Raw genomic sequence first — 23,892 nt, 5'->3', positions numbered from 1 at the left:
ACCCCTGCCCAACCAACCGCACCCCGCCTCCAGGACCTCCATCACGTCCACACCCCAAGCTGCAGCTCCCCATTTGCCAACACATTTGGAAGCCAGAGTGGCCATCTTGGATAATCCTGGAAGCCATATCTCCCATCTTTAGGTGAGGCAAATCCCATCCTGAGACACCTGCTGGAGACTGGAAGCTCATTGTCAGGTACCTCTCATGCATCAGGCTACTGAAGACTGGGAGGTTTGACTACTATATGACTGTTATAGTGTAGATTTTCTTTTTTCTCATTATTGAAAATTTTTAAGTTTTTATTTCTTTACCTTTCTCGCTCTCTTTTCCTTTTGTTTACCTGTTCCCTCAGAGTCTCTTTCTCCCTTTTCCCATGCTAACAATTGACTTTTGATTACACTCTCACTCTTTCTATGATCTAGAACTTCTATATATTCTTTTCTTATCCCATTAACAGCTACATCCTACACCCCTCTACATCCTCTTTGTCCTCCATTAGAAACTGTAGACCTTATTGCAAATCTATTTGTTATACTGAAGATAATAATTGAACTAATTCTGTTTATTATGACAATATTGTTATTGTCCTCATAGGGGCTATTTGGTTTCGGGTTGCATACTGTCTGAACTGGGCACTGCTAATATTGATCTCCCCCTTAAAGAAAAGGTTTTGGAAACCTACAGGGCCACTATAAGCCTATAGGGGGAAATCTGCAATACCCCAGATCTGCACTTCTAGAGGGGAAGGCACATGAACAACATGAAAAAACAAGGGAAGAAAATGACCCAAACAAATCTAGATTCTATATTAATAGAATCCAGTGACAGTATGATAGAAGAAATGTCAGAAAAGGACTTCAGATTATACATGATTAAGGTGATTCGTGAAGCAAAGGATGAGATAAGAGAGCAAATGCAGGCAATGAATGATAATACCAATAAGCTGAAAAAGCACCTGCAGGAAGCAAAAGATCATTTCAACAGATAGAGATTCTCAAAAAAAAAACCAAACAAACGGAAATCCTTGAAGCAAAGGAAACAATAAATCAAATAAAAAGCTCAATGAAAAGCATCACCAATAGATTAGACCACTTGGAAGACAGAACCTCAGACAATGAGACAAAATATTAAATCTTGAAAATAAAATTGCCCAAACAGAGAAGATGATAAGAAATCATGAACAGAATCTCCAAGAACCATGGGACATCATGAAAAGACCAAATTTAAGAATTATCGGGATTGAGGAAGGCACAGAGAAACAAACCAAAGGAATGAACAACCTATTCAATGAAATAATATCAGAAAATTCCCCAAGCCTGAGGAATGAAATGGAAAAATCAAACACAAGAGGCTTACAGAACACCAAATGCACAAAATCACAACGGATCCACACAAAGACACATCGTAATGAAAATGCTTAACATACAAAATAAAGATAGGATTTTGAAGGCTGTGAGAGAAAAGCAGCAGACTACTTATAGGGGGAAACCAATATGGATATCAGCAGATTTCTCAGCTCAGACTCTAAAAGCTAGAAGGGCCTAGAACAACGTATTTCAAGCTCTGAAAGAACATGGTTGCCAACCAAGTATCCTATACCCAGCAAAACTAACCTTCAGATTTGAAGATGAAATAAAATCCTTCCATTATAAACAAAAGTTAAAAGAATTTACAAATAGAAAGCCTGCGCTACAGAATATTCTCAACAAAATATTCTATGAGGAGGAAATGAAAAACAACAATGTAGGTCAGCAAAGGGAGGAACTACCTTAAAGGAAAAACCAATGAAAGGAGAAACCAAGTCAAGTTAAAAACCAAAAATAAGCCCAAATGACTGGGAATACAAATCATATCTCAATAATAACCCTGTATGTTAATGGCCTAAAGTCATCAATCAAAAGACATAGACCGGCAGAATGGATTAAAAAGAAAGACCCAACGATATGCTGCCTTCAAGAGATTCATCTCAAAGAAAAAGACATCCACAGACTAAAGGTGGAAGGATGGGGAAAAACCTACCACACACACAGACTCAGTAAAAACGCGGGGGTTTCCATCCTTATTTCAGACAAAGTGGACTTCAAGCCCAAGTTAGTCAGAAGGGATAAAAGAAGGACATTTCATAGTGCTTAAGGGAATCATAAATCAGGAAGACATAACAATCCTAAATATTTATGCCCCAAACAACGGTGCATCCATGTATATCAAACAAATCTTTCTCAATTCCAGGAATCAAATAGACCACAACACAAAAATTCTGGGTGACTTTAACACACTGCTGTCACCCCTGGATAGATCTTCCAAACAAAAACTAAACAAAGAAACTATAGAACTCAATAACACAATCAATAACTAACACTTAACAGACATACATAGAATACTCCATCCATCAATGAGCGAATTCACTTCCTCCTCAGCAGCACATGGAACCTTCTCAAAAATAGACCATATGTTATGCCACAAAGCAGCCCTTAGTAAATGCAAAAAAAATAGAGATATGCCTTGTGTTCTATCAAATCTTAATGGAATGAAATTAGAAATCAATGACAAAATTAAAAACAGAAATTACTCCAACACCTGGAGACTAAATAATATGCTACTGAATGAAACATTGATAACAGAAAACATCAGGGAGGAGATAAACAAAATTCTTAGAGGTAAATGAGAGTGATGATACAACATACCAAAACCTCTGGGACACTATGAAAGCAGTACTAAGAGGAAAATTCATTGCATGGAGTACATTCAAGAAAAGAATAAAAAGTCAACAACTAAAAGACCTAACATTACAGCTCAAACACCAAAAGTAGTAGAAGACAAGAAATAATTAAAATCAGAGCTGAAATCAATGAAATTGAAACAAAAGAAACAATTTAAAAAATTGACAAAACAAAAAGTTGGTTCTTTGAAAAAGTAAACAAAATAGACAAACCCTTAGCCATACTAACAAAGAGAAGGAGAGAGAAAATGCAAATTACTAAAATTCATGATGAAAAAGGAAATATGGGCTGGAGAGATAGCTCAACTGGTAGAGTGCTTGTCTTGCAAGCACAAGGCCCTGAGTTCGATCCCCAGTACCACAAAAAAAAAAAAAAAAAAAAAAAGGAAATATCATGACAGACACCACTGAAATACATAACATAATGAGAAATTACTTTGAAAATCTGTATTCCAACAAAATAGAAAATACTGAAGACATTGACAAATTTCTAGAGACATGATCCTCCCAAACTGAACCAGGAGGACATACACAATTTAAACAGATCAATATCAAGCAATGAAATAGCTTGATATTTCATCAAAAGTCTACCATCCAAGAAAAGCCCAGGACCAGACGGATTCTCAGCCAAGTTCTATAAGACCTTCAAAGAAGAACTCATTCCAATACTTCTCAAAGTATTCCAGGAAGTAGAAAAGGAGGGTACCCTGCCAAACTCATTCTATGAAGCTAATATCACCCTCATACCCAAACCAGGCAAAGACACATCAAGGAAAGAAAATTTTAGACCAATATCCTTGATGAATATAGACGCAAAGATCCTTAACAAATACTGGAAAACCGTATCCAAAAACATATTAAGAAGATAGTGCACCACAATCAAGTGGGGTTCATTCCAGGAATGCAAGGTTGGTTCAACACCCATAAATCAATAAATGTAATCCATCATGTCAACAGATCTAAGGATAAGAATCATATGGTTATTTCAATTGACGCAGAAAAAGCATTTGACAAAATACAACACCCCTTCATGCTCAAAATGCTAGAAAAAATAGGGATAGTAGGAACATACCTAAACATTATAAAGGCTATTTATGCTAAGCCCACGGCCAAAATCATTTTTAATGGAGAAAAACTGAAAGCAACCCCTTTAAAAACGGGAACAAGACAGGGATGCCCTCTTTCACCACTTCTATTCAACATCGTACTTGAAATACTAGCCAGAGCAATCAGACAGACTAAAGAAATTAAAGGGATATGAATAGGAAAAGAGGAACTCAAGCCATCATTATTTGCTGATGACATGATTCTCTATTTAGAGGATCCAAAAAACTCCTCCAGAAAACTTCTAGACCTCATAAATGAATTCAGCAAAATAGCAGGATATAAAATCAACACACATAAATCTAAAGCATTTTTATACATAAGTGATGAAACATCTGAAAGGAAAATGAAAACAACTCCATATGCAATAGCCTCAAAAAACAAAAACAAAAACCAAAAAAACAAAAACCAAAAAAAAACCTTGGGAATCAATCTAACCAAAGAGGTGAAAGATCTCTATAATGAAAACTACAAAACACTGAAGAAAGAAATTGAGGAAGATCTTAGAAGATGGAAAGATCTCCCATGTTCTTGGATAGGCAGAATTAATATTATCAAAATGGTCATACTTCCAAAGGCACTATACAGATTTAATGCAATTCCAATTAAAATCCCTGACATTTCTCATAGAAACAGAAAAAGCAATCATGAAATTCATCTTGAAGAACAAAAGACCCAGAATAGCCAAAGCAATCCTGGGCAGGAAGAGTGATGCAGGAGGTATCACAATACCAGACCTTAAACTCTACTATAGAGCAATAGTAACAAAAACAGCATGGTACTGGCACCAAAATAGACAGGTAGATCAATGGTACAGGATAGAAGGCGCAGAGATATACCCAGATAAGTACAGTTATCTCATACTAGAAAAGGTGCCAAAAACTTACAATGGAGAAAAGATAGCCTCTTCAACAAATGGTGCTAGGAAAACTGGAAATCCATATGCAGTAAAATGAAATTAAACCCCTATCTCTCACCCTGTACAAAACTCAACTCAAAAAGGATCAATGATCTAGGAATTAGGTTTGAGATCCTCCACCTAATAGAAGAAGAAGTAGGCCTGAATCTCCATCACGTTGGCTTAGGACCAGATTTCCTTAACAAGATCCCCATAGCGCAAGAAATAAAAGCAAGAATCAATAAATGGGATAGATTCAAACTAAAAAGTTTTTTCTCAGCACAGGAAACAATCAATAATGTGAAAAGAGAGCCTACAGAGTGGGAGAAAATCTTTTCCACACACACTTCAAACAGACCACTAATTTCCAAAGTTTATAAAGAACTTAAAAACTTTACACCCAAATTCAAAGAATCCAATCAATAAATGGGCTAAGGAAATGGGTAAACACTTCACAGAAGAAGGCATACAGGTGATCAACAAATATATGAAAAAGTGCTCATCATCCCTAGTAATTAGAGAAATGCAAATTAAAACCACCCTAAGATTTCATCTAACTCCAATTAGAATGACTATTATCAAGAACACAAGCAATGATAAGTGTTCGCATGGATGTGGCGAAAAAGGCACACTCATACATTGCTGGTGGAGTTGCACACTGGTGAAGCCACTCTGGCAAGAAATATGGAGATTCCTCAGAAAACTTGGAATGAACCCACCATTTGACCCAGCTATCCCACTCCTTGGTTTATACCGAAAGGACTTAAAATCAGTATACTACAGTGACCCAGCACATCAATGTTCATAGCTCAGTTCACAATAGCTAGATTGTGGAAACAACCTAGGTGCCCTTCAACTGATGAATGGATAAAGAAACTGTGGCATATATATGCAAAGGAATATTACTCAGTCATAAAGAAGAATAAATTTATGGCATTTGCTGGTACATGGATGAAGTTGGAAAATATCATACTAAGTGAAATAGGCCAAGCCCAAAAAACCAAAGGCTCAATGTTTTCTCTTATAAGTGCATGACAATATATAATGAGAGGTGGGGGTGGTGGGGGGAGGAGACGAATGAAGGAACTTTGGATGGTGTAGAGGAAAAAGGGGTGGGAGGGGGTGGCGATGGAAAAACAGTAGAATGAAACAGACAGTATTACCCTATATATATGTATGATTACATCAATGATATGAATCTACATTGAGTACAACCATAGAAATGAAAGTTGTACCCCCTTTGTGTACAATGAATCAAAATGTAGTCTATAAAAATAAAAAATATTTTAATTAAAAAAATACACTGGAGTGGTAGAGCAGCAAGGGTTATAAAAAACAGAAAAAAAAAAGAAAAAAAAAACAGAGCTGGGGATGCAGCTTAGTGGTATAATACTTGGCCTAACATGCCCATGGTCCCCGCAAATAAACAAAAACCTAGAGATTGCATTTGGCATAATTGCGTAGAAAAAAGCTAAAAACAGTGCCTGTTACAAAAAGGAAAAAATGCCAGGCATGGTGGTGCACACCTATAATCCCAGCAACTCTGGAGGCTGAAGCCTGAGGATCACAAGTTTAAAGCCAGTCTCAGTAACTTAGCAGGGCCCTAAACAACTTAGTGAGACCCTGTCCCCCCAAAAAATAAAAAATTAAAAAAATATATATATTCTTGCCCTTGAGTATGGTCATTAGTGCTATAAAAAAGTGGTATTAGGGGCTGGGATTGTAGCTCAGTGGTAGAGTTCTTGGCCTACCACGTATGAGGCACTGGGTTGGATCTCAGCACCACATAAAAATAAGTAAGTAAAATAAAGGAATTGTGTCCATCTACAGCAACCAAAAAAAAAAAAAAAAAAAGAAAGAAAAAGAAAAAAGTGGTATTGCAAAGAAAATATTTTAGGCTGGAACCAAACAACTTAAATCTGGAAGAAATCCAAACTGCTTTGGTTCTTGTTTTAGATCAGATAATTTAGAATCAGTTTAATCTGCAAAGGCCTTTGCAGCTATCTTAATCTCATGACCTCTTTCATATCCTTCACATGGAACTTTCAGTTCTGCTGTTAACTCTGTGAGAGATACTGTTGTTATTTTTACTTCTTACACTATTTATAGAGTCAACTGGTCTGTCTTTTTTTTTTTTTAAGAGAGGGTCTTGCTATTTTGCTCAGGCTGGCCCTGAATTCCTGGGTTCAAGTGATCTTCCTGAGTAGCAAGGATTACAGGCATGCACCACCACACCAGGCTTTATGTCTTTCCTTTTCCCTTTTCTTTTCTTTCTTCTTCTTTTTTAAAAAATAGGGTCTTGCTATGTTGCCCAGGTGAATCTCAAACTCATGACCCCAAGTGATCCTTCTGTCTTGGCCTCCTGAGGAGCTGAACTACATGTGTGTCACCATATCATTTGTCTATTTTCAAATGAACAAAAGTTGTACTTTAAAAATTTGCCTCAATATTTTGTTTTGTCATTACTTCTTTTGGCATTCCACATTAATGTCTATTTCTCAAACTCAAAGCACATGCTAATAAATTAGAAGGAAAAAATATTTAGACCTTGGTTCACCAAACGCACGTGTGTGTGCGCGCGCGCGCGCGCGTGTGTGTGTGTGTGTGTGTGTGTGTGTGTGTTACCAGGGATTGAACCCAGAGGTACTTACCACTGAGTCACATCCCCAGCCATTTTTATTTTTCATTTTGAGACAGGGTCTCACTAAGTTGCTTAGGGCCTCACTAAGTTGTTGAAGTTGGCTTTGAACTTGCAATCTTCCTGCCTCAGCTTTCTGAGCTGTTGGGACTACAGGAGTGCACCAAGTCTAGCACCATACACAAATGTTAAATATTTGCTGAGTTAATGAACCCGATGAAGAATGCAAGACTTCTCAAACTCAGGTAGAGGTACAAAATAATCCAGGACAACTTGGATCCATATATGTGAATAATTTTTGAGGGGTACTAGAAATTGAACCCAGGGGCACTTAACCACTGAGCCACATCCCTAGTCCTTTTTATTTTGAGACAGGGCCTTGCTAATTGCTTAGGTCTCACTGAGGTTGGCCTCAAACTTATAATCGTCCTGCTTCAGCATGATGAGTTGCTTGGATTATAGGCATATGCCACTGTGCCCAGCGGGAATAATTTTTATAGTGGTTTTTGTTACTGAATAATGGTGGATTTGGTGGCAACAAGTATGTTGTGGCTCAGATGAAGAGTAAAAAAGTTCTACATAGTTTCTGGACTGCTTTCAACAATTTGGATATAATTGAGATTTCAGGAGAAAATGACAAAGCACGGTCTTCTGACCATTTCATGAACTATATTGTGGGACATAAGGAAGTCATATTGTAAGGAACAAGGCTGCAGCTATTTCTCCCCTGATTCTGCCCCCTCTCCACACACCATTTTGTAATCTAGATTGTTAACCTTCTTGTCAGTCATTGGTCCAACTAGCCCACGGGTTTTCACTATTTAAGGGTAATCCCCCTGCTATTTGCTCTCTTTTCTCTTTCTCACTTTCATTCTCACTCTCACACTCACTCTTTCTCTCTCTTTCGCCATAAGAGCAGACACTGCCTGCTAATAAAGTTTCTTGTGTGACTTCCGGAGTGGTTTCTGGGTGCTTTCATTGGTGCTGTGACTTAGATGGGCTCTTCTGCCACTTAGGTGAGTGGAATCCTATCAGACTCCCCAGGCCCCCTGATGTTGGTCTCACTTTCCATTTACTGGGATGCTCCGCTGCACATCCACCACAGGCTTCAGATTGTTGAGTTTTCCCCTAGGTCGACTTAAACACTCCTCTGCTGACCTGAGCCATGGCCGTTGATCGTCCGGCACCCTGGAGGCAGTTGGGGAGTGGGAGTTCCCCCAGTCACGACTTTTACAGTTACGGTTGGCCCCTTTAGTTGACCTTATCTGACAGGTGGGTCCCTAATCTTTATGGTGGATATTCTCTCTCAGGGTTGAGGGTCCTCTCGAAATCCTGACATCAGGTCATCAACTCTCTCAGCTTTTGCCCATCACATACTGATGGGAATGACAACTCCCATCATTGTGCTGCCTTCTCATCTCCAGCTAATTAGTCTGTGACCTCAGGATGCCTTGGACACTGACTTGGCTGTTTCTCAGTCTCTGCCATGGGATCTAGGTCTCCCATTCCGGCAGACTCATCCTTGGGACATTTACTAGAAAAATCTTAAATCCCTTCACCTGATCCCTGACCTAGAGCCACCAAGACTTATTTACTTGTATAATATTTGGCCACAGTATCCTTTGGATAATCAATCTGGGTGGTCAGTTAATGGCACTTTGGATACTAATGTTTTGAGGGATTTGTACAACTTCTGAGAATGAGAGGGCAAGTGGAAAGAAATTCTTTACATTCAAGCTTTCTCTTTCTTGGGCACTAAACTTGATTTTTGCTTTTCCTGCAAACCCAAACACCTCCTTTTGGATTCTTCTCCCCCTCCTAATCCCTCCTCCTTCTCCAACTTTGTGAACTACCCCCATATCGGTCTCCTCCATCTTCTTTGCTCTGCTGTTTCTGCTTCCACCCCCTGCCACCAGCCTGCCTAGTCCTCCCATCACGTGGTTTCATGCACATTTCTAGCTCCCCTACAGGAAGTGGCTAGTGTGGAGGGAGTAATCAGAGTCCATGTTCCTTTTTCGTTTTCTGATCTTTCCCAGATAGAGAAGCGGCTAGGCTCCTTCACTTCCAACTCCATTAACTATATCAAAGAATTTCAGTATCCATGATCATATCCAACATCTTGACCCATGAGGAGTGGAGAGTCTGGGAACAGGCACACAATTATGCAGATGAGGTTCACCAATCGACCCCAACCCATCTTTTTGGGGCTGAAGCAGTACCAGATAGGGAGCCCCAATGGGACTATAATACAAGGATCAGGTGTCTGTGGCGGGACAAGTTCCAAACTTGTGTCCTCGCAGGTCTCTGTAAGGCTGCTATTAAACCTATTAACTATGATAAACTTCAGGAAGTAATACAGGATAAGACTGAAAACCCATCTCCCTTTCTGAGTCGCCTCACAGAGGCCATGCTCAAATATATTAACCAGGACCCTGAAACTCCAGAGGGACGACAGTTACTCATGACTTTTTTTTTTTTTCTCAAAGTTACCTGGACATAAAAGCTAGGTTGGGGTGATTGGATGGAAGGCTCCTCACCCCACAGCCAGAGGTTCTAGTGATGGCATTCAAAGTATATAACAGAAGAGAAGAAAAAAAACACAAAAATTAAAATACCTAATCTAGTCAAAGCCTTTCAGCCAACTAGACCTGCCCAGCTGACTACTACTTGGGGCACCCTAGATCCCAGAGGACCTCCGGGCCCATGCCTCATGTGTGGAGGAGAGGGCCACTGGGCATTAGTCTGCCCCGACCCTGGTAGCCCCTAGGTCCTTGTCCAGGATGTCACTGGCTGAGACATTGGGCACTAATTGTCCTGGTGCTCAGAGAGTACCAAATTGCCCTCACCTGCTTCCCCCAGTGACTTACTGGGATTGGCAATGGATGACTGAAGGGGCCTGGGACTTTTATACCTGATGACCATCACCGTTCAGGAGCCCTGGGTGACCCTTACGGTGGCAGGCAGGCAGCTCCCTTTCCTTATAGACACTTGAGCCACCTTTTCAGTGCTATGTTAGTTTTGAGGACCCACTTCCCCTGTCAAAACCTCTACTGTTAGGGTAGAAGAAAAACCATACCATGACCTACAAACCCCTCCAATAAGTTGCCATATCAGACAAATCTGCTTCACTTATTCCTTTTTGATAATTCCTATGTGTCCCATTTTCCTCCTGGGAAGGGACACCCTAAGCAAAATGGATACCTCTATTTCCTTCTCACCTACTATGCATCTCCACCAAGACTCCTTTGCTATTCCTCTTCTCATGACCTTGCAGGAACATACAACTCAGCCTGAGCCTTCATATCCCCTTCCTCCCTCCTTTGTTGACCCCAAGGTTTGGGCCCCAAGGTTTGGGATACACACACGCCCTCTGTAGCTACATGATTGCCTGTACTCATTCACTTGAAGGATCCAACATCCTACCAAGCTCAGGTCCAATATCCCCTTCCCCAAAGGAGGCTCTTAGGGCTTCAACCAGTCATCTAGAATTTAAGGCAGAAGGCTTCCTGCACCCTGCCAACTCACCTTATAACACTGCTATCCTGGCTGTTAAAAAGCCTAATGGATCTTACCACTTGGTGTAAGATCTCCGCATCATCAACTGAGCAGTTGTCCCCATCTTCCCCATTGTGACCAATTCCTATACCTTGCTTTCCTCTATGCCCTCCTCCACCACATACTTTTCTGTGTTGGATTTGCAGGATGCCTTTTTTACTGTCCCTCTTCAGCCTGATCTCTATGCTTTTAGCTGGACTGACCCTCTCACTTAAGTTTCTTCTCAGCTGACGTGGACAGTTCTCCCACTGGGATTTTACGACAGCCCTCACTTCTTTGGCCAAAGAAGTGAAAAATGTTTTAACCAAACTTTCTTTAGAATTTCAGCTTGATTAGGTTAAACTCCTGCCTCTTGCTCTTTTGCATCTGTGTTCACTCCCAAAGAAACCTACCAATATTTTCCCTTTCGAGCTGATGTATGGTCATCCCATCCTTCCCCCTGGGATAATGCCCCTTCCTTTTCCTCTTCCTTCTCAGATATTTATTCCTATCATAAACCACTTTTGGGCATTCCTATGGGGTTACGCCAATTCCTCCCTGCCTAGACCTTTGTCTGGCCTCCTGGTTCAACCTCTTCAAATAGGAAACCAAGTTCTTATCTCTCCTCCTCAGGAGGCCACAGCCCCTCTACCTCTCAAATGGCAGGGACCCCATACGGTGATTCTGGCTACACCAACATCTGTCAAGGTGCGAGGTTTACCGGGATGGCTATACATTTCTTGGGCTAAGCTCTGCTCTCAATCCACAAACTCCTTTCCAGCTTCTAATCCTCAGGCTTCTTCCAATCAATACTCGGCCACCCCAGTGGGACCTCTCTACCTTAGGCTGAAGGCCATCGAGCCCTTTACCCTTCTTCCCATTCTGGAGACCGAGGACTAGAACACCAGGGCACCAGACTACTACACTCAGCCATGAAGACTGGACTTCCAGCTACATCCTTGCCTTTCTTGCCATTTACCCTGTCTGTTATTTTTCTAACTATTAGATTTTTTCCTAATAGATCTGTCCAGTTTGTATTACAGGATTATCAGGACCTTATAAAGGAGGAATCGGAGCCTGGCTACAAGGGCACTCCCTAGGTGAACTATCCAGTCCCCAACCCCTGCCTACTGCAATGACATCTCCTTCCCCTGAATCAGTTCTACGCTCATGTCCAGCAGGAAGCAGTCACTGAAGATGGATTTTCACCCATATGCCCAAAAGAGATCTTCTTATAAAAACGAAAACCGGGGAAAGTAAGGAACAAGGATGCAGCTATTTCTCCCCTGATGCTGCTGCCTCCCCACACACTATATTGTAATCTAGGTTGTTAACTTTCTTGTCAGTCATTGGTCCAATTAGCCCATGGGCTTTCACTATTTAAGGATAATTCCCCTGCTATTTGCTCTCTTCTCTTTCTCACTTTCACTCTCATCTCGCTCACTCTCTCGCTCTTCTCTCTTTCGCCCTTAAGAGCAGATACTGTGCCTGCTAATAAAGTTTCTTGTGTGAGTTCCCACGCCCAGGGTGGTTTCTGGGTGGTTTCACACATGAGATAAATAAAAGGTAACTTATTACTGGGACTACACCAGGGTCCATGGATACAGTATGCAACTTACCCTCACTTCCAGAGTAGTGTTGGGATAACTTTACTTTTGGTAAGTGAAGAAAAACCCTAGGCCCTTGATGCCAAACTTGCACTTCGGAATCATTTGAAGATGAAACAAACAAACAAAAACCCCAAAATACAAACAAAACAAAACAAATAAAAGCCCATTCTGGCTCCTAGCACCAAACATTCTGATTTAGCTGGCTTAGGTACAACCTGGGTACTGAGATGCTGGGCTCCACAGGTGATTCTAATGTGCAGCAACTCTGCTAACCACTGCCCTAAGGTTTTAAAAATACAAGACTTTAAACAACTTACACCTGAGGTTTCACAATCTTCAGCTGAGTGAGGATATCTTTCTGTACTCTGGGATTGGCTGTAGCAGTAAGAGCCATTACTGGTACAGAAGGAAACTTCTGACGAAGCATATTCATTCTTTTGTAATCTTGACGAAAATCATGTCCCCACTAGTTGGAAAAAAAAATACTGCTTTTCAGATTATTTGGCTTTTCTTTATATAAAAAGAACACTAGTGAATATATTTAAGAACTACTTTATTCTTCAATGAAACAGCACAACAGTTCACTCAGTGTGGGGTTTTCTTTGATTCTGAAGATATATACATATATATAATTGGTAGCACAAATTTAATGATTTTCTAAGACATAAAAACAGTATTTACCTGACTCACACAATGTGCTTCATCAATAACAAAACGTGTCAAGAGCTTCCTCTCATACAGATTCTCTAGAGTGGAAATCAGGCGGTTACTGGCACAGACCTAGACCAGAAATACATGAGATATTTAAATACAGTACCCGAACAGTTTGTTACGTTCCATTACAATTAAGTGCAGTATTGAAACCTTGACATAAAATTGGCTCTTATTTCAATCCATGAAGAGAATAGCAGAATACAAAATAGCAAATCAGTTATTTTAGACATTCACCCACATTTAGTCAACAGTTTACTTATTAGGTAAGTGGTTCTAAAACCTTTTTCTGCCTCAATACATGGTCCAACACATGTTTACACTGGTAATAGGGTTACTGATATGTATTATGTTTGTGCATGTTATTTGGGAAAAAATTACATAAGTGTATATATATGGTACATACAGATATAAGTATGTATGTACTTTGTAGCTTCGTCCATGACAAGGCCTAGTAGAAATGACATCCCAGTAGCAACAAGCACATGCAATACCCACATCTTGATAAGGACGCAGGAAAAGAACATAGAAACCAGCTTGATGGAGCACTATCACTGGTTAAATCTAGGACAAAGAGAATGTCAAAACACAGAATGATAACTAACTATAATCCACTAAATAAATTAAGAATCCATGAGTTCATATTGATGTAAATAAATATGTGGGATTAAAAGGAAAGCTCTTCCTTGTGGTACAATGCCTACTATATTAGTAAAATCAAAATTTGGCATCCATTACAATGATAACTGACCTGGGGAAGAGTTAATCAATGGAAGCTAAGATTTATGGGTAAACTTTGATGTCTAGCAGGGTATGTACATGTCTCAAAGTATCCCACAACAAGATATCTGCTAATTACAACAGCAGGTGGGGCTGGGAGGAGTAACTACAATGGAGAAGTACAGCTGGTGCCACCTTAACCAAGAGAACAGTTAACTAACATCATTGGTAACAGAATGAATCAACATCAAATGCCTCCTGATACAACACATAAAATCTATCACATTTGAGATATCCCTGACTCAGTGAATGGCATACATTTAATAAGGAGGAAACACAAAATAACTCAAACTGAGGGACAGTTCTCAAAACAACTAACCCTCAGATTTCAAAAATGTCAAACTCATGAAAGACAAAAGTGAGAAACTCTATAGATAAAAGGAGAGTACTCTCAGATTTTCTTTTGCTACAAAGGACAATATTGGGACAATGTGTGAAACCAGAAGGTTTAAAGAAAACCTTCATAAATGTATGAATGTACATTTCTTCATTTCTTCTTCAGGCCCTGCACATGTTAGGCATGTGCTCTGCCACTGAGCTACATTCCCAGTCCAATGTGCATGTCTTGATTTTGATAACTGCCTAAGGTTTTTATAACAGAATTCCTTATATTTAGGAAATAAACAGTGAAGTATTTAGGGTTAAAAGACTATTATGTCTGCAACTTATTCTTTTTTAAAATTTGTTCTTTTTAGATATTCTGACAGTAGAGGGTTTTTTGACATATTATACATACATGGAGTATAACTTCCCATTCTTGTGGTTGTACATGATTTAGAGTTTCATTGGTCATGGACTCATATATGAACATAGGAAAGTTATGTCTGATTCATTCCACTGTCTTTCCTGTTCCTATCCCTCTTCCCTTCCTTTTTTTTTTTCAGTACTGGGGATTGAACTTAGGGGCACTTAACCACCAAGCCACATCACCAGCCCTATTTTGTATTTTATTTAGAGACAGGGTCTCACTGAGTTGCTTAGCACCTCGCTATATTTTGGTTTTGGAATCGTGATCTTCCTGCCTCAGCCTCCTGAGTTGCTGGGATTACAGGTGTGCAAAACCATGTCCAACTGCAACTTATTCTTAATCAAAATGTTTGAGAAAAAAAAAGAAGAACGATAAAGTAATTATAGTAAAATGTTATCCCTTAGGGTTTCTGGGTGAAATGTATGCAGGAATTCTTTGAACTACACTATACATCAAAAATGATGCCAAAGTTTTAAAGATATATAATTCCAGTAGCCTTAAATATTATATTTAAAAATAATGATATAAATACACAAACCTTCTCTGGAGTAACATAGAGAAGTTTTATAATTGGATCTTTTTTTGATAATTGGAGATAAATACTTGTAGCTTCTGAGTCAGTCTTATCACCCGTCAGATATGTAGCTGGAATCTAAGTGTAAAAGTTACAAACATTTAAATTTTATACATTAATCTGACAAAATCCTATTTACCTTTAAGTCTTACAAGTATTTTATAAGTCATATCAGACCTATCAGAGGAAATGTATCTCAGTATAACAACAAATAATCAGACACACATTTTAGAAAAACCCTATTAAGCAAAACTCACAATCGTCTTCCCAGTGCTTACTACCTTTACTTTACTTGTTTTACTTTTCATATTTGTAAATAAGACAAATATGAATTTAGTATTCAAGAGATTTGAGTCCTATGTCTGGCTATATTAATATGAAGAATTTAGTAGAATGCAGTTATAAACTTCCTTAAACTCAGTCATGAGGAAAAAGGACATGTATGTGAGCATGTATACATGCATGCTTTTCAAGACACAATGGAAAGAGAACCATGCCCACCTAGTCATAGTAAAAAGAAAAATCCCCTTATACTAGTAAAAAAAAAAAAAATTATACTAGTAAAATATAGATTAAAAGCTCTTATTAAAAAAATCTCAAAAAAGAATAAAATCAGATTGAATTACACACCATTATACCAGAATTTTCAAATGCTTATGTTTATCTATACAACTTAATTGTTGTGCTTTATTATTAAAATTCATGAATTATTTAATAAAAAAGTTATCTAGTATACTGAAATATAATTATTTTGAAGGTATACTTTTATTAGTATTCTTATGTTATAACTTACATCCAGGGAAGTCAGTTTTTGGACTTGATCTACTATGAGTGATCTCAAGGGAGAAATGACAATAGTGACCCCAGGAGAAACACAGGCAGGCAGTTGGTAACACAAACTTTTACCACCTCCTAAAAGAGAAATAACAAAAAAAAAAAAAATCTGTCAGCAAGACTATACTTTCAAGGATCATTTCTATAATGTATTACTACAGAAGTTTCTCTGATCATGTAGCATACTGATAAAATAAATCCTATACAATCATGCTACATATTATTTCATAAAGTGTTCTAATATCCTAAACCAAAACTCTTTCAGCTTCTATCTTGAGAGAATGAAGGTAAAAGTTACAAGGGACATCACATATAATAATTAAAATAGTTGACAGGATATCAAGTGATATCGTTCATGGTCCAACAATTTGCTGGACCAAATGAGCCAAAATATCAGGGAATTAATTAATTAATTTTGGTCCTGAGACTGAACCCAGGGACACTTTACCACTGAGCTACATCCTCATTCCTTCTCGTTTTTTACTGGAAATGGTCTTCTTAAGTTGCTTAAGGCCTTGCTAAGTTGCTGAGGCTGGCTTTGAAAAGGCAATTTAAATAAAGCATAAAAATGTCTTTTAGGACTTCTTATGTAGGCACATGTAAGAGCAAAAGCATGAATCAGGGCAAAAAAACTTAAATACAATGGAACTGCTTAAAAGATCTACCTGGGACATTTAAACACAGCAAGTGTTTATTTCTAGAAATATAAGGGATCTCTGAAAACCATGATTCTAGGATTAAAGTAATTACTTCCTATATAAAATTTATTATTTTTATAAAATTTATTTTTAAGAACTAGAATATAATAAAATATACAAAACTAAAAACCAAAAACACATGGTTCAGTATTTCTCTGATTATCCAGAAGTTACTTCCACGATATCAGCTTTTTTAAACCATTATGAGCCTTCTGACACCGACTGTCACAGCTCGAACTCCTAGTACTCTCATCAGGAGAATAGTCCCAATCTTTCTTTGAAATAAAAGGAAAAACTACATTTGTATGTACTAACAGAAGATGAAAAGAAATTTCAAAACCAATACAATTCTTGCAGTGTCACTCTTGTTCGCATCAACAGGACAGTAAGTACACACTGCTTTTTGTTTTTTGCTTGTGTGCTGGAGATGGTGTGATAACAAGGCACCTGTGCTAGGCAAGTGCTCCAGTGCAAAGTACGCATTTCAAAGTAACTAAAATGATTATGCAGCATTTAATTTTCAATTTTACCTATCTATTAATGGCAGAGGCTGGTGCTGCAATTTTAGGACTTCAGCTTTTTTCAAACTATATTTTATACTCCTTCTTTTTCATATAAATAGTAAGTTAATTTCATTTTGGTATACATGTGGAAATGTCAAGGAAACAACAGGATACTGAGAATAAAGAGACCTGCTTATTAGTTTATTAGTTGTATGAACTTAGACATGCTATTTAACCTTACTAGTCCTTAATTTTATCATTTGTAAAACATACTAGATCAGTACTTAAAAAACTATTTTTTGTATCAAAGAAACCGTATTTGAAATGTGTGTGCGTGTGTGTGTGCGCACGTGCACACATGTGTGAGTGAAGAGGTTGAAATTAAGGAAGAACCTTAATTTACTTTGTTTTTTTGCACTGCCAAGGGTCCAACTCAATGCCTTGCACATGCTAGGCAAGCATTCTGCCCCTGAGCTACACCATCAGCCCACAGAGAGGACCTTAAAACCCTAAAGGACCACAGAAACCTCTGAGAATCAGTGGATTAGATCATGCCAGGGTCCTTTCCAGTGATAGTTTTCAAGTAAATTAAGGGTGAAGTAGAAGGCAGAGCGACCAACATGTTAATAAAATTTGAAATGCTGATTATGAAGCTAATATCAACTAAATTTCAAAATCAGTTTGAATAAATTCAGATGCACACTCAACATTACATAATAATGTTAACAATAACTAACCTGCTAAAGGTCATAACAAGGCAAGCAAATAACAGAGAGGACTCCAAATTCTCCCTACTTCCTACCTAACACCTTATTTCATATTCTTATGTGGATGGCTATAAATCACTGGATGGCTGTTATAAGCTTTACGAACGCAACAAAATGTCCTGGACTTTTCAAAACTGGAGCCAAGAAAAAAACAGCATTAAATGCTCTTTAATCCTCATGACACTGAACTTTATTATTTATCCCCATCATATACAAAGGAAATGGGTCAAGGAGGTGAAATGCCTTGCCCATGGTCACACAGCTCATGAGCAGCAGAGCTGTACTTTAATCCCAGGCCACTACACCAAACCTGATGATCTTAACCACCATGTAACACAAGACTATATCAAAGAAACTACCAGAAATGGTTCTGGTCTTTTTTTTTTTTTAAGTTGAAAATGGACACAAAACCATTCATTCATTTATTCATTCATTTATTTATTATGTGGTGTTGAGGATAGAACCCAGTACCCCACATGTGCTAGGCAAGAACTTTACTACTGAGTCACAACCCCAGTGCTGGTTCTAGTCTTTGACAGTGATTTTTTTGTTCATTTCCAGGCTTATTTAGATTAGAAAAAAACAAAAATTCTAGATCAAACCAACATAATGAACTTTGAGTTAAAAATGGACGTGGTGACACAAGCCTATAATCCCAGTCATTTGGGAGTCTGAGGCAAAACTCCAAGTTCAAGACCTGCCTGGGCAACTTAGAGACCCTGTCTGCAAAAACAAAGAAAGAAAGAAACAAATAAATAATAATAAAAATTTAAAGGGCTGGGGATGTAGCTCAGTGGTAAGCACCCCTGGCTTCAACTCCCCGTACCTGTCCTCCTATAAACACACACAAAGAAAAAAAGAAAAAAGATCTTAAAGGGCTACAAACTTTATCCTGTCAACAACTAGAACAGATAGGAGGTAAAACACTTTCTTACTATGGCATGGGAGGTTAAGAGATCCCGGAATGATAGAAATACTGTGTAGGTGTTCTTTTTATGTCTATTAAAGAGCTTTCATTTAACATGTGCCAATGGATTCCTGCCAATTTATATCTAAAAATACATACCAGTGGGCATTAGGATAAAGCAGTCTTCACCAAGCAGTGCAGCATTGATCGCCTCTAGTTGATTAGTTCTAAAATTATGCAGGCCAAACTTTTTATGAAAAATCTTCATCATTTCTTTTGTATGAGGAAAACTAAGACCTCGGAAGCGCTCGTGTTTCAGATTTTTGGAGGCTAAATTCTGCGCCAAGTTGTCTACAAAAAAAAAATTAACATTAAGAAAAATCAGTGCATTAAGATAACTACCGTTTTAGCATTTACCCTTCCCCCTGCAGGATCACTGTATACCTAGTTCTCTCCAGCACACCTTAACTGCTCACGTGGTTTCCTTCCCAACAAATCTCAGAAAATTCCTTTTTTTTGGTACTGGGGATTTAACCCAGGGGTGCTTTAGTACTAAGCCACATCCCCAGCCCTTTTTTATGTTTTAATTTGAGAAAGGGTCTCAATGAGTTGCTTAGAGCCTTGCTAAGTTACTGAGGCTGGCACTGAACTTATGATCCTCCTGCCTCAGCCTCCTGAGTCCTTGGGGTTACAGGCACACGTTGCCATGCCTGGCTTTCAGAAAATTCTTAAGGGAACAAATCAGTTCTTTTATTGACTTCTACAGTGCCTATCCTTACTATTTATTCCCTTTCTCTCCTTGACCTTTAAGATAATCTTGAGTTTTTCCTTCTTGCTTCATTTTTATGTTTTGTGATCCTGAGGCATAAGCCCAGGGGTCATACATGCTAGGCCAACAGTCTCCTGAACTACATCGCCAGCCCTCCTGCAGATTAAGCCCACAATCTTCAACAGAGCTATCTCCTGAACCCCTTTATTGGATTTACGTTCCCTTTTCTAGTTCTAATTTATTTTCTTGTCCCTTAAATTTGGGAGGGTTCCAGATGCCTGGGTCTGGGCTCTTTACACATTCTTTTCTGGAATTTTCCTAGTCCTATGATCTTAAATAACCTACATGCACAGAGAATGCCTAGATGTCTCCTAACACCCTCCCAAGTTCCCATCCTGCACCATCTACACTTGTCTGCAACATATTTCTACCTGAATGACTTACCAACAACAAGTCTTAAAATAACCCTCCTCAGCTTTTCTCCAATCTGACTCTGCCTCCTGACTCTCCTATTTCTGTGAATGGTGTTATAGTTTTCCTAGTCATCAGGACCTGAAAACTCAAGAGTCATCTGAACTTCTTTTCACAATGTTTCTCACATCCACTTCTGGCTCTGCATCCTTGCTGTGGCAACTCTGGCTCAGTAGTGAACAAAGGTACTCATGCCAGCTCTGGCAGCTACCCTCACCCCAACACTCAACTGTTTCAAAGATAATTGCAAACACCAAGTATGACACATTCTAACATACCAAAATAAACCCATTAATGACTATTTTAAAGGTCAATGGCATAACTGCAAGAACAACCTCCAAGGTATTAAGTCATCAATGGCAAAAATAGGGAGGCTATAGTTCATAAAACTGCACATGTACACTTGCTTCAGTTAAAAAGCACTGTGTGATAACTTTATAGGGCTGATGTAAAGTTTTAGAATTAATTTTGGCTTTATTCTGGATCTTTAAAGTAGCTAATTCACTCCTCCAAAAACTCCTCTCATTAAAGTGTTAGCTCCAAGAAGGGAGGAACTATTTGTTATCCATCTTTATAGTATTACTGGAACCTAGCACAGTACATGGCATATTGTGAGCACTCAACAAATACTTGTTGAATGAATAAAAAAGATTCTAGGCCCAAAGAAGTAACCTGATTTCTTTAAGAAATTTCTGACTTCGTATCCATTTTATTTTTTGGGTACTGGGGATTGAACTCAGAGGCACTGGACCCTAATTTGTATTTTATTTAGAGACAGGGTCTCACTGAGTTGCTTTGTGCCTCTCTTTTGCCAAGTCGGGCTTTGAACTTGCGATCCTCCTGCCTCAGTCTCCCAAGCTGCTGGGAACACAGGCATGTGCCACTGTGCCCAGCTCCATATCCTCTTTAGATCACCTATATTTTAAGATATAAAATATACCTTTCTCATCAATATTTCTCATCAATCAAGAATTCAAAAAAATACATACATTTTTAACATATAAATTCTTCTTTTCTTTATGCCCATAAAAATTCGACCCTTATGAGCTTTATTGTTTTAGGGACTAAAAATGTTAAAGGCAAAGCACATTTGTAAATGACTTTAGAGCTTTACTACAATAGGTTATAATTACACATTTTATAAAACTACAGCTGCTACAGAGACAAAAGAGCATCTTGCTTTTGAAATTGTGATTTGTAATGCATATTATCAGTAGAAATTTGCATAGAAACAATGTAGTTTTCAGGCAATGATGACTTTTGCTGGTTTTTTTCTTAGACAATTCCTATTTTGGACAGTTTTGTTTTCCTATAATATTTAAGCATTCAATTTATTTTAAACTTACCAGTGTGATTTTGAATTGACTCTGAAAAGCTTTTATTTTGAGCAGTAGATGCCACTGGAAGACAGTTTGTCTTGGCTGAAGAAATCTTCTCTGAAACTGATTTAATTGGTCCACCTTCCTTGATAGGGTGATAGGCAGCTGTGGAAGATTTGCTGGCTGTTAAATTATGCATTATATTTTCCCAGTCCTCATCATCATCAAAGTCATCTATGTCAAAATTATCAATATCATAGGAAGCCTGGATTTCTCCTTCTAAGTCATTTTTTGAAGCAGTGTTTTTATTCTGATCTTTTATAGCCGTGCTTGTAAGAACATTTCCTGGGAAATAAGAGCTTTCATTTCTTTTTTCTATCCTTGGTGTTTCAGCCCAGTGGCCACTTACAAAGGACTTCTGTAAATGGGAAGTGAATAACGGTCTTTCAAAGAGATTCTTCGAGGTGGCTGAAGATCCTTTCTTCTCTGGGGTGGTGGTCAGTAAATATTCCCCAGTGGAAAGAGAATTTGAGGGAAGGTGTGGAAAATTTAACTCTTTAACAGAATTTCCCATAAGGCAGGAATCAGCCTCCACTGAGTTACCAAGTGAAGCAGGTCTGTGTCTCCACACTGAACCAAAAAGACTGACATCATTTCTATTAAAATCTGTTTCAGCTAGGAGTTTCCTTCTGAAGAGAGAAAAGAGAACAACACATTCAATGTAAGTAGTTTACTATGGTAGGTCACAAAAGTTTATCTTCAGTTTTCAACCCAAACAGAAATTGTAGCAAAATATATCCTCTTTTCTCCAGTCTCAAAAATTTGAATACACATGTAAAAGGAATGGTTTGAAAAGCAAAACAAATTTAAAACACAGTGACATGACGATTATCCTTATGTAACTCCCAGGTCAGAAAGGCTGGCCCTGGCCCTATGCTTTTTTTTATTTTTTATTTTTTTTAAGAGTGGTAGAAATGCATTCAGATATTTTTTCAGAATGAGAAAAATCAAGATACCTTATATTCCGCTGTTGAAGCAGCTCATTCCCACAATTCAAAGCTTTCATTTCATCAACAGGAATTGTATCAACTAATTTACAGATGTGGTCCATCACAAGAATAAGCTGCTGCTGTAGATTTATCTGTCTAGCTAGAAAACAATTATGTTGTTAATATTTTTCCTTGAAAACAACAGACTTAAGACTTTAAAAGTCACACATATAAAATGTCAAACAGTATAAAAATGAGACCATAAACAGCTATACAGAATCCTAATATCTGCCTGTGATTTGAGACCAGATTATCTCTAATGAGAGCTCATAACTGTTTTCATTTAATTTCATGATGATAATAATACATCTCTTAAGGTAGCAAGGTCAATAGAAGATACAAAGGTTTATCAATTCACTATGATTTTTTGACTAATTACACATATAAATGTCATTATATATAGGTAAGGGCTGGACAGGCAAGAACCCCACTTGTTTTGGCCTGCCTGATGTCCAGGCTTCCCTTGAACACTCACAGCATGGTACCTGGATTTTTTTGGAGGCCTCCTCTGTCCTACTCCTTCAGTGAGCATCTGGTGTAAGGAAGCTCAAGGAGAATGAGCTCTGGAAATCTTTCAACTTTCACTGAGAAAGAGAACCTCTTTTCAACAACCCTGAAATGCTGCTGGTGGTCATCTCTGCTATCACTCAGGGAAGGACAGCTTACGAATAAAACCCGCACAAAGGAAAGCAGAAAATAGAGAAGAAACACATTACACCTCAGACTACACAGGGAATCCACAAGCAAGATCTCAGAGCCCCTGTTGCTGATATACGAGGCATTTAGTGAATAAGAGAGTTGATGAAAAATGAAGGTAGACATTGTTTTTTAATTTTCAAAAAAATATTGAAGGTGATTGCCAAAAGTTATAGGCTGGTGATCTTAATGTCAATTCAAGGTAAAATTCTAGAATATGTTTTCAAATGGCTGCTCACAAAGCTCTAAAAAGTAGAAGCGATTATGGAGTTAGCATAAAAGAAAAGCAGCCTTCATAATGTGTTTCCATCTTTGAAAGAATTACTAGACTGGCAGATAACAATAGCCACCATTTATAGAAGGCCAACAATTACCCAGCAAGGTAGACATTATTCTCCTCATTTTAGAGAAGAATAAGTTGAGGTCCAGAAAAGTTTAACTAGTTTGTCACAGTCACACAGTCAGGAATAGAGATAGGTTTCTCCTGTAGGTAGAAACTCTACCTACTCTAGAGCTGATGCCCATCCATTCCTTCTTGCTGCTACAGACTTTGACCTTTTTG

At 38.3% G+C, this 23,892-nt stretch overlaps 1 protein-coding gene across 4 annotated transcripts in view; it reads right to left on the bottom strand.

Annotated features, from left to right (window-relative positions):
• Positions 1 to 23,892, bottom strand: part of Blm (BLM RecQ like helicase) — a 105,542-nt gene that overhangs the window by 37,233 nt on the left and 44,417 nt on the right. For all 4 annotated transcript variants that reach the window (XM_047542444.1, XM_047542446.1, XM_047542447.1 and 1 more), the window contains exons 7-13: positions 22,602 to 22,734; positions 21,613 to 22,274; positions 19,186 to 19,377; positions 16,111 to 16,229; positions 15,282 to 15,395; positions 13,186 to 13,284; positions 12,822 to 12,970 (exon numbers count right to left, since the gene is read on the bottom strand). In XM_047542444.1, coding sequence (XP_047398400.1) covers positions 12,822 to 12,970; positions 13,186 to 13,284; positions 15,282 to 15,395; positions 16,111 to 16,229; positions 19,186 to 19,377; positions 21,613 to 22,274; positions 22,602 to 22,734 — 1,468 coding nt within the window. The remainder of the gene's footprint in view (positions 1 to 12,821; positions 12,971 to 13,185; positions 13,285 to 15,281; positions 15,396 to 16,110; positions 16,230 to 19,185; positions 19,378 to 21,612; positions 22,275 to 22,601; positions 22,735 to 23,892) is intronic.

This window comes from Sciurus carolinensis, chromosome 2 (genome assembly GCF_902686445.1).
Source record: "Sciurus carolinensis chromosome 2, mSciCar1.2, whole genome shotgun sequence".
Taxonomy (NCBI): Eukaryota; Metazoa; Chordata; class Mammalia; order Rodentia; family Sciuridae; genus Sciurus; species Sciurus carolinensis.
This window is presented reverse-complemented; position numbering and strand designations above follow the sequence as displayed.